The sequence below is a fragment of the Varroa destructor genome, unplaced genomic scaffold (assembly GCF_002443255.2).
Source record: "Varroa destructor unplaced genomic scaffold, Vdes_3.0 BEIS01000002.1, whole genome shotgun sequence".
In the NCBI taxonomy this organism is placed as follows: Eukaryota; Metazoa; Arthropoda; class Arachnida; order Mesostigmata; family Varroidae; genus Varroa; species Varroa destructor.
The window spans coordinates 60,478,127-60,489,862 of record NW_019211455.1 but is presented as its reverse complement, the minus strand read 5'-3'; the positions used below and the strand labels follow the sequence as shown (position 1 = coordinate 60,489,862).

Here is an 11,736-nt window from a genome sequence, read left to right as displayed (position 1 = left end):
AGATCTAGCACTCTGTAGTTTCCTCTTTCTCAAAGTTCAAATAATACTTAGAGGAAAAAATCTACCCTTACTATTGAATTCTCAAGGCTAGAATACATGCGTGCATTGCATTCCGTGGATATTACTTTGACGAGAATAGCTGAAGCATGGATAAGAAAGCCATGTGCCGTAAAAAGAGCTAAGTTCTTGATCCTTTTGGAACTTACTATATACATACTGAGAAACATCTTATTCGGATATGGCCGAAGAACAGCCATTGTCCAATGTCTTTGTATTGAATTAACTCTTATTGGAATTAGAAACGTGTGTTGTTGCCTGATTTTGATTACATACGTTATGACCATTCTCCACCCAACTTCTGAAGGATACGAAGAAGTATTCCGCACAACGACGCTAAAAATTCATAATAGACTCGAAGATTTATGAAAATAGTGCAGCAAAACATTTTTGATGATCCGGGATTTTATTGAGGAAATTAGCACTTCTCAGAAAAAGAGTATCTACTGTCGATTGAGGCGCCCAAATGGGCCGCAAAAATATCCATCATTCAGTTTTTACACTTATTTTTATATTTATCATACCTTTTTAGCCCTGTTGTACCATGACCTGCAAGCTTTTCATATCTCAAATTGAAAGCCTTAGTAGTAATAAGTAAAAGCAATAGTGTAAGGTACGTCTCTGAGCAATATAATTGTTGATATGTACAAAAATATCACCGAAATATCTATTTTCATTAGATACAACGTAATAAATGATTACAATACATTAGAATCTGAATATGGTCAGACAATCTTAAAACGGTCTCCAGAATTTTTTGAGCCGAGAATGTCTTAAGATGATATCGTACCTAAGAGGATCGTGTTAAAGTATAATTAAGTTGCTTCGGATTATTGATGAAAAACAACTTAATGATGAAACGAAGAACGATTGATATGCGAAAGCCCTTGCATGCATTCCTTGGACGAGGGTAGGTATATTGAAGTTCATACCGCATAATAGAGGTACAGACGAAAGTCACAGAGGCACCATAGTGCCGAAATTTCACTTTATTGTGTATCCACGGCCAGTACGTTCTAGCTGCCTGGTCCGGATATGTATATATGGTAACAATATAGCATGTCTACGAAATATCAATCCTCAAACAAACGAACCAACGTGCAAAGCAGCCGAATCCCAGCAACTGATATTAGCGGTCTCTAGCAGGCTTGCCCCTTGCGTAGTTAGCAAAACAGAAGAACAGCGTAATTTTAGATGGCGAGGGTGCATGGGCAGGGTCGTATTTACTTAATCTACTAGGAAGATGCAAACCAGAAGTTCATTCAAAATGAATGGTTTATAGGCACTACAGAAGCACAAGACGAGCGCTTCTATGTAGCAGAAATATAAACGCCAGGTGCAGCGAAACAAAAACAATATTTGTCGAATAGGGTGCAGAGTGAGTAAAGAAGAGAGCAGAGAGTTCTCATCAATGTCATTGTCGACTACCAGCCAAGTAGTTTATGATAGCTGTTTCTGTCGTTCTTGTCGCTCGTCGGCAATTATGCGAGTGTTAAATAAGCAACCATCTGGACAATGAAAAGTGGTCGCACTGGCAGAAATAAGAAACAAAGGATGACTCGCGCATGAACTGCAAGATATCAAAGGAGATTCTCCTAGTTGGCGCGGGAGAGTAAAGGTACGTCCGTTGTTAGACGGTCCACTATAAATGCTGGAACAATTGCAGCGCATCTCAGAACACCTCGAAGAGTAGGGGTACGTGAAGAAGCCAGTGAAGTGCAATGAAGATAATTGTGTAAGTTCAGTGGTTCTGAGGTTTCGTGCACTTCTAAGTATATAGTGAATATTTCCCAACAGTTAGGATACGTTACCATCGTGATGCAATCAGTGCCGGGTTTCACGTCTCAACTGACTCGGAACTACACAGTAGATATGACTACGAAAAATGATTTTGGGATGGATTCAAGTTCTCAAACTAAAATTATATCAAACAGAGAACTTTGAGTCGAACCAAATCATCTAATAACTCTTTGGTTTCTAACTTTCGATTGATTAGAAACTATTTTTTAAATGGGATGGTGTTTAGCTGCGAATCCTATCTATTTCTAAGAGTATTTATTTTTGATTTTTAATTTACAAAAAAATATGTCGTTGGAATGTCTGCAATAATCTGATACTTCGGTCCAGAATGACAACTATATTGTTCAGCGGAATCCTAGCCTAAGTAAATGCAGATTAGAGGGTTATCAAGTTATCTTACCGTTATCAAATGGTTTGTTCCAACGGCAACTTTAGGCTTTATATACATAAAAATAATTTTATGAATATTATAGGACAAATACGCAGTCCGCATGGCGTCCTAACGATCGAAAAGGAGTATGTTTCATGGACTGAACTTATTTGAGTAAATCTCACATACATACTTATATGTAAACATAGATACTTAACACATATTAGTGGTTTGAAATGTAGAAAATTAAAGCAGAGCTATATAAATTTTTTCCAAGTTGCAAGTTCAGTCAGCTCAGTCTAATCGTATCTCATAGTTCGAAGCCAACAACCGACGTGTCATACTTATGCGTTAAGTGGCTCTCAGGGTAGAATCTTGATACCGTTTTGGTATGTTTTTCTACCAAAATGACAAGGCACATACATTTCAAAACTTCCAGTATCGGATTGAGACTCTATCAACTGAGGCTCTAACTTCCTGTTATTGCCTGTTTGTAATGCAAACAGGAGCGCACTCGAATTCGCTAGTGAAACCTATCCCAACGTGTCAATTTAATGCCGACATTAAAACAGTAGAGATAAAAAAAAACAGTTATATGTACTTCTACTTACTTCACTTTTGTTCTCACAAAGTCGAAGTACTATCGATCGATTGACGGCAGTACGTAAAAGCGGAATAGATTTTAAAGCCGATTACATTAAAAACTGGCGCAATTCGCCTTGCATACATATGCTAGTGGCTTTTATTGGAATGTGCAAAGAATTAAAATTGCCAATTTTGTTTCGATGCACAATTTCAATAAAATATTTTTTTTTTTACTTATTCCTCTACCGTTTTAAGTTTGGACAAACGTCTTGGACAATAGGGAAATACAAAATCTGCGTACATGTATTTTCTTAAGCCTGAACGATGACTCCTTCTGGCGGATTAGTAAAAGCCTTCAAGCTCAAACAACAAATATTTAAGAAAATTAAATACGCTGTTAACCTATTTAAAAACACGCTTCTTTCTATTTAAGAGCACATTTATTTATAAACGTATTCACTTTTATTTAAGATCACGTTTTTTCTGTTTTTACTTTATGCCATCTATATCTCGCGATGTTATTGTCATTCTTAAATGTGAGAAAACTGCATTTATTGCGACCAATGGGTATCCATTCGCAACGTTAAGAAATTCATTTCAGAAATTAAAGGTGATAGAATAACATGGCTTAAAATCGTTCATCATGTCATCAGCCTCATGTCGTTTGTCGTTAAGGTATTCATGATATATTTAGTGGACGAGGTGATAAGTTTGATCAAGGTCACAAATAAGCATAGGCAAATTGCTAACAACCGCAACCGCCGAGAATGACGCTCACGTTCAAGAGAAGCGGAAAGTTCCCAAATTCGTTATTATTCTTCAGTAATTGCATTCAAGTTTTACGTTTTCAGTTGCGTGGCTACACTGGTTTTCATGGAAGCTATAATCACTGTATACGCGCTTTGCTGTGTATAGGTAATGACGTTTTTGATAGCGAAATCATTGGTTCCAGTTGAAAGCACTCATTCAATGCGAAGTGTCGGAATATCCTCACCGATTAAATGTCTTTTGAAATTAGAGATGGTTTCTGAAGTGATATTTATTTGACTATCACGCACATCTGACTAATACTACCATGTTGCATGTCCCCATCCGATGAAGTTGATTGTTTATATTCTCGTAAGCGTATTAGAGTTACTGTAATTACGAACTGTAATTGCTGGCTGCAATTTAAAGTATGCTTACATCTATTGGAACTACATATTTGCGGTGCTTGCGTTGACTTTGAAACTTCCCATATATAGCTCGTTATGAAATGGCTCCTTAGATATTAGAAATTTCTAATGCAATGGCCGATATTACATTTCAAGTAAAAGCTATGAATAGATGATCACAGATTGGATACATTTTGGGGGTTATGTCACGAGTGGTATGTGACATGCTAGTGCAGGAACTAAACCTATTCTCTGGCTCAATAATTCTGCAGGTTATCACGTGCAGACGATAAATCTGCTTCTATTCATGTGAGCCCGTATTTTTAATGGCAAAAAGGTGCTGTTGGGCTTTTAGAGTAACGTTGTTTGAGCAACCAGGTTTTTATGGCTCAACGACCATAGTACAGTGCTAATATTAGCATTGTCGGTTCTATTCATAAGACATACAGCAAGCAGTTAGAAGATTGGCCCCTCACTATTGCTATAACAAATACATTGACAACAGGAATCAGTAGTTAGTATACCTCTTCTATAGTCTTCCTATAATAGGGATTTAACCCGCGACTAGCTCTAGACCTCTGCTCCTTGTGTATTAAATTAGGTACGAACTGTAATGTACAGAGTCATTTAGAAAGAAGCCTGCAAAATAACTAAGTTTATTTTATTTTGCCGAAACGCGCGGCATAAGTAAACTCATTTCAGTTTCTTGCAAAACCCTCGAAGAGCAGACTTATCTCACAAAATGTCTGACCCTGTATCAAATACTGTCTTTTTCCCTCAATTGTTAGCCTGTGCCTTATGTGGACGAAGATACGCGTACCTAGACGGATTATTTATCGTTATAGTTTCGGCAGTTGCCGCTGCAAGACAAATTGTGTTTCCTGCGTGGGAGTTAGACTTTACCACACATGATCACGGTCTCTGTCACTACCGTACCAAGTGGGATAAGAAAAAAAATGTTTAATGTAATAAAATTCTTTTATTCAATCTACATTAATATTAGGCTGGCAGTTTGCAGAGCGTGCTATCGACTTAGTCATCCTGTTCGAAAACTTATGATAACCTTCATTTTCCGCAATCTATTTAAGATTCTTTTGCTGACTAAACTAGGCTAGTTTGACAATTCAAGTTTCCGCGAGCGATCTTATAAGAAGCGGTAAGCTATAATGAGTAAAATGTTTTGTTCCTTCTACTAATCATAGGCTTACCAGACAATGGTATTTTCTTTTTATTTGCAGAGTTCTTCCGTTACTCCTAGTGGCTGCGTACGCTTACGCCCAGAACGACCTTAACGATGACGATGATGGCAAAAATGACAGCCCGCTTAGCTTGATACAACAGGAATTCGGCGAAAAGCCGAGTATGAAAAATTATGTAGAGATGTGCTAATATGTTATACTCTGTTTCCTAAATCATAATTTAGCATCAAAACCCAGAAACTTCCTTCTAGAAAGGTGCAACAAATAACGCTCAGCACTAGAGCAAAGGTTAGGATGCCGTCCGAAATATATATAGCAGATTCCGGACCTTGGCTCCTCGAGCTCTACATACAGATAAAATTTGATTTTCGGAAAAAAGTCAATTTGTTTCATTTTCTGCCATGACACCACATACTATATCTTCTCTAAAACAAGATTAAGATTCCATAACATCATTTTGTTTTCACTTATCTTATTCGATTGATATTTCATGGCGCCCAAGACTTGCGTGTGAAGGTCAAGGTTACAAATTGATATTAACTTAGAGGGCACAATGACTTCTTATTTAAAATGCCTTCTTATGTGCGATGAAAGTAATAGATAATCAACACAAACGCAAAGGACGGCTTTCAAGATCACGGAGGTGGATGATCAAAGTCAGAGTAAATAAATAGCTAAAGCAATGCTTTCTATAACAAGGTAGTGGAGTATGAGCAGCAAAGTAATCCCATTGATCGAAAAATTGTAGCGAACTAAATAAAAAAAAATGGCGGTACTGCTATCCGACGAAGGCAGCGAGGCAAGCATAACTACAGCATGGTAACGGCTGTAACTAAGAACAGCAAAAAATACAACAGCACAAAATGAACTCGGATTGATACCTAGCAGACTAACTCGCTTCAAATTATGTAAAGAAAATTGTGTGCAAAATGGCGTACTGCCTATATGCGTATTATGGAATAAGTGCTCAAGCCCTGGTGTTCAGACATAATTGTTGAAAGTGTGTGCAAGTGTATAGTCATCTGACTTGACACGGTTTCCAGTAGAAGTTCCATTTTGTTCTAATTTACATAAGTAAAGCAGGAGAATATACAGTAAATATTGTATTTTACTTTTCATTTTACAGGACGCAAAAGTACTTCCTTCTCTAGTTCACCATCCTTGTCAGGGAGTGCATCATCAAGCGGAACATCGTCAGGGCCTTCATCATCGCCTGCTTCAGACTTTTCTCCATCGGCGAATTTTCCCTCACCAACTTCATCATCGAATCCCTCAGCGTTATCGTCGCAGTCTAGCCCTAAATATGATACGGGCTTTTCATCCTCGTCATTTTCTGATTCTACTCCACCCACTCCAGAAAGCCTTGAGTCAACGACAAATTCTCCATTCGGTGATCCCACAACAGCATCCCAGTCAAACTCTGTCGTTGGTTCAGACAATGATCTTCTTCCGCCGCGCGGAACTTCATCAGACCATGGAGGCACTTCTGATCACGATACATCAGGTCGTATCCCGGAGATAACACGACGCTCAGACCAAGTTAAACCATCAGCATTTGTTGATGATCGCACTGCTGAACTTCTCTACCGCCACAGCTATGGTGGTATCCGCGACCGTTCCGGTCTGCTGCCCATTGACCTCTCATTTGCTAGCCGCCTTCATGCCCTTTTGCCTCCGGTTTCTCGAAACAACGAAAACCGTTCCTCGCGCCCCTTTAACTTCGCTTACGTGTCACCTACAGAAGCCGGTGGCGCACATGCGCACTCCGAGGTTGCCGATGTTGGGGGACGCAGGGTTGGTTTCTATACGATCCGTCAGCCAAACGGGCATGTCAGACGGGTTAACTACATTGCAGACCACAATGGTTTTCGGGCGGAGGTTCTCACGAACGAACCTGGAACAGATAATCAGAACACGGCAGGAGTTATCTACCGTTCGTCAGCTGCACTTCCCTATCCCGAGCGGTACTCTCCGCCTGGGGTGCCGCCGTCTAGTTTAACCCCTGCTAACATCCCTGTTTCGACGCCAATAGGCACTACGGTTCATGGCCTACCCAGCCCTCTTTCACCAATCTCTCCATTGTCCTCGTTAGCTGTTACTCCGACCGGTCTGCCCCTTTCGCCTTCAGAGGTAGCTCGACCAATTAATCCACTACGTTACCCAACCGCCGCAGAACTAGAAAATCGTTATCGCTTCCCATCTGGTAGCTTATTTCCTGATCTACGAATGCGTTATGTACGTATTCCAGACGGGTTTCGTGCTGTTCTTGTACCTCTTCATTCATAGTAAGAAGTACTTTTATGGTATTTCTAACCAAGGGCTAACGTTGTATATAAAACCAAGCGTATTTCGAAACCATCACTGAACCTATGTATAAGAATGAGCTTGTCAGTAGCATCTGTGTTCATAAATGCATATATCTTAACGTCGTTTCTTCTATACAACGTTAGTAAACACCGAACTGACCAAAACGAATTAAGACGGAAGAACATATGTAGTCATATAACAAATGGTTGAACATCTAATCCACTTACGTCATTTGTGCTTTGCTCTGTTAGCGCACCATAGGATGAGACTTCTACGATAAAAATTTAGTTTCATTATAAGCAATATAATAATGAATGCTACGCAATACAGCTTCTGCTTCAAATTTATTGAATGTATTCCAGCAACTTTATCAGTTTATCTTGAGAAAAGTGACAGGTGTTCAACTACCGCAACTTTCAAAATATACACCACTAGCAAACAACATATTCTGCCTACATTCAGCGTTTATGCTTATCTTAATAACGAGGCTGTTCAAAGACTAAAGCGCACTTAAGGTGTAATTGACCAACTAGCTATATATACAAACCTCCGTACAAGCAATAACCAAGATCACATACAGCACACATCACCATTATTGTGGCCACAGTAGGGGCCGGGGTAAGATAATATGGGTTGCCAATTAAACAGAATCATAAAATAAATGTATGTACTCCATAAACTCATAATACTTTTTTTGACCTATTTTCTTACCAGAGCTAGATTTGTATACATACACAGAATGATTAGATAAAGAGATTTCAATTTATCTCTCAAACGAGGTTTGCTGAAATAAATGCAACAGCAAACGTTATCAGTAAATTCATGGCAAATATTATGGTAGGATCCGATTGTTTTGGATTCTAAAATTTTCGAGATCTCAACACTGATTGCCATTCTATTTTGAAATAGTAATTAAACAGGTTTTAGTCCTCATGAATTTGACTGGTTTTTAATATCATTTCCAATAGGCTTTCACTTAACTAGAAAACATGCACATGTAACCACGTTATATATGCACACGGATTAAGAACGGCTTCGAAATTACTTGCGATTGGAATTGTGCCAACGCGCTAAAATTAGCCCGAATGCTGGTCTGCAAAAAAATATAGCCTATAGTTACGTTTCTAAAACAGAATCTTACACGTAGAGGTTTATCATTGTGAGAACACAACATAGCTTCTATAAATTCCATGACATGATCTAACATAAAGAGGAATACTAAACAAATCTTTTTCTATCGGTAAACACTGGAGAAGAAAGTAGGGATTACTATGTGTTCCTGTTTGACTAGAATAATATAAAATGTAATGATAATATATTTCATCAAAAGATGTGGATATATCGCGAATTTCTAAAAGAATCATAATAATAAGTAAAAAATCATAAAGATAATAATACCAAAGGAAAAAGGATACTTTAGAACTTAAAACACTTGTAGAGACTTATATTTAATTTGATGGAAGTCACACGAAGTGTATTACATGTGTCCCTTTCACAGTGCGAAAACACACACGTATATCTACCACAGCATATGTTACAAGGTTTTTATAAGGTGTGCAATACCAAAATCGTAAATTAAAGACCTAAGCATAAGTATTTAGGTTTATTTAAACAATACCTTCCAAGGATGGATTTGAGTTCTCAGAGTAAACATGAAGCGCGAGTTTTTTTGAAAAATGACTCCAATACTTTAAACATTAAACCTGAAAACGATCCCCAATGAGTTAAGAATATGTCAGTCAGAGAAGATTTGGGCCTACTTCGTGAGCATTTCTTACGGATATTCTCATGTGACAAGCATGCAGAACAACACAATATAAAACTTTAAATATATGTAACTAAAATAAGCATCCTCTTTAGAGGCAGAACCAGAGAATGCCAACGCTGAAATATCACTATTTTGCATTATTAGAATGTGCTTGCTGTCACAATTAAGGCCTATGTGTGTTAATCCATAAATTATGCATCGACTAATAAAGGCAAAACTTTATTTTGTTTTAGTTAGTGTCTTTGCTTTAGAAATAGTTGCAAATTTTGTTATTCGTTTAGAATAAAGTGTATTTGTTTACAAATTTCAGTACCGTGCATTTGTGATTATCATCGTCATCTCTCAGTCAGGAACAGTTTTAGTAGCTTTGTTAAATTAGTATTTATACTATATTAGTTTTTACACTTGAAAAATCCACGATATGGTTTAAAAAAACAGTGTGTACGTGCAATAATCTAAAAAAATATTAACAGCTCCATGCAAAAGATTTTAATCGATACAGCCCCTTCAAAATCGCTAATAGCGGACTTCTGGTTGGTGGGAGTAATATGATCTAATTGTATTTATTACAATGCACCACATTGCACTATATTCCAGGGCTATATTCTTACTAAGTGATATTGTAGATTTATTTAGAGATGTACTAGTTATAGTAACAACGAGTTAAATTTTACCATGCATGTTCCTCATCATAACTCAGTAGTACAATAGTTTACAGCGGTTTTCACTGATTCATTGTGAGTTGTTTGAATTTTATATTAATCTTTATGGACCAGATTTCTTTCTTAATTTACACGTTGCTGTCACTCTCGACAATCGTATGCTAAAAACAAACTAAACACGAATGTATTTAAATAATGTATTATCTGCTGTAAACCCATATGAAAGAGCAGGTATGTCCCTAGTAAAGAATAAACTCGTGAGCAACCGCTCCTTTCAGTTGTGTACAGTGTGATATCCGTACCTGTACTACTGAAATCTAAACTAAATCAATCAGAAGTCGTGCAAAATTAAGAGGAGGAAACTCTAGTAATAATGAATTAAGTTTCGACTGCTAGTCCTACTACAAAATATCATGAAGTCAAAGTAGGTACTTTGTATACAAAACATGGCACTCCAAATTTTTTAGGGGTTGAGCGCGTTTTCCAGTGACATATATACTTTCAATTTGGGGTTATTTTTGTGGTTACACGTGACGTCAAAAGGACACTAGTTTGTGAAAGTTTATTTGCATGCTTAAAAATATAAACAAGTATTTTTATTGATGATAAATTTGAAAGCGGAGATTTCTAATATAACATCAAGAAAGATTTCTTATTACCGAATTATCTGGAAGAATTCTTGATAATTAGTAAGACTGTGACATATGAGTGCATGGTACGGAGTACAGGAGGAAACATACGCAGCCGTAAAGCAGCCAAATCAACCATACAGAACTATCTGATTATTATTTATGCCGGACGGAGGCAGCCACCTAGTCCTGGCACTTCCGCTAATACACTGAAGGATACTAGGTATGAATATTTGCCAGATGTTCCAGGTTTTATGTTTTGGAAGTATTGCTTCAGATGGCACGAAGCAAAGTATGAAAAATTAGAAAAGCATTGTTAACAAAATAGATGAATAAGTTGGATCTATGCTAAGGACGTAAGTTTTCGGAAATTACTTGATGCGTTATTAAAAAAGTGCTTCTTAAAATTTTGCCAATTGAATTTGCTTAGATGTCTCTGCACTTTTTTGTTACAAGGGAGTCAATAGAAGATATTTATTTCGATTGCACAATGGCAGCATTCCTTAAGCAAGGGTTTAAACTTACAAGAAGATTAATATGCCCTTTAAGTGGAATACCTACGTTGAGGTAGAATGCAAGAGCTTCGTTAGAACAATTAATCTGTCGTTATAATAACTAAGAATGCTGTTTAGTAATCCATTTTTAGTTTCGACAAGATATTAACTGAAATAAAGTTTGCTGTCATTTACACACCTAGGTCTCTCATGACAGGGGTCGAAAGAAGCTTGGTACCATCGATTTCATAGTTATTTTTCTAAGATGGAGGCTATATTTTTTGAAGAAATTTGGCAAGTATATTGTATATAGTGTTGAAAGTTAAGTTACTTCACTCCACTGCATATGGTATGGACAGCGCATGACCGTTGTTGCGCCGTCGTCGTGTGCTATATTATTGTCATACAAGTGATGAAGCACAACAATTGTCTCTCAAAATAGATACGGTGAAACGATTTTGCAATGACAATCAGCCGTTTAAGTTTTTTCACATACACCATATGGATAGGCCATTTGAAATATTTTGTATGACTAAATAAATTAACAGACCAAACAGCAGTGCTTTTTCTCGCAAGGCCGACTCTAAATAAATAATAGACACTGCTATCAAGTATTAGTTTATTTTTCGGAACACTCATCGCACTCCATCGTTATGCTTTTCCAAACCTTTTTATAGCCGCCGTTCGCGTACATTGCGTATTTCGTCTTTC

At 37.4% G+C, this 11,736-nt stretch overlaps 1 protein-coding gene across 1 annotated transcript; it reads left to right on the top strand.

The window, feature by feature from the left end:
* Window positions 1–1,249: 1,249 nt before the first annotated feature.
* LOC111245397 (uncharacterized) lies at window positions 1,250–9,472 on the top strand. Its single transcript, XM_022793715.2, has 3 exons — window positions 1,250–1,792; window positions 5,205–5,326; window positions 6,292–9,472. Exons 1-3 carry the CDS (start codon window positions 1,779–1,781, stop codon window positions 7,449–7,451), a joined length of 1,296 nt encoding a protein of 431 aa, XP_022649450.1. The 5' UTR covers window positions 1,250–1,778; the 3' UTR covers window positions 7,452–9,472.
* Window positions 9,473–11,736: the final 2,264 nt, after the last annotated feature.

Excerpts from the sequence above, each read along its gene's own strand:
- LOC111245397 (XM_022793715.2), top strand. Across the intron at positions 5,327-6,291 it reads GGAATTCGGCGAAAAGCCGA|GACGCAAAAGTACTTCCTTC; the intron begins GTATGAAAAATT and ends TTCATTTTACAG.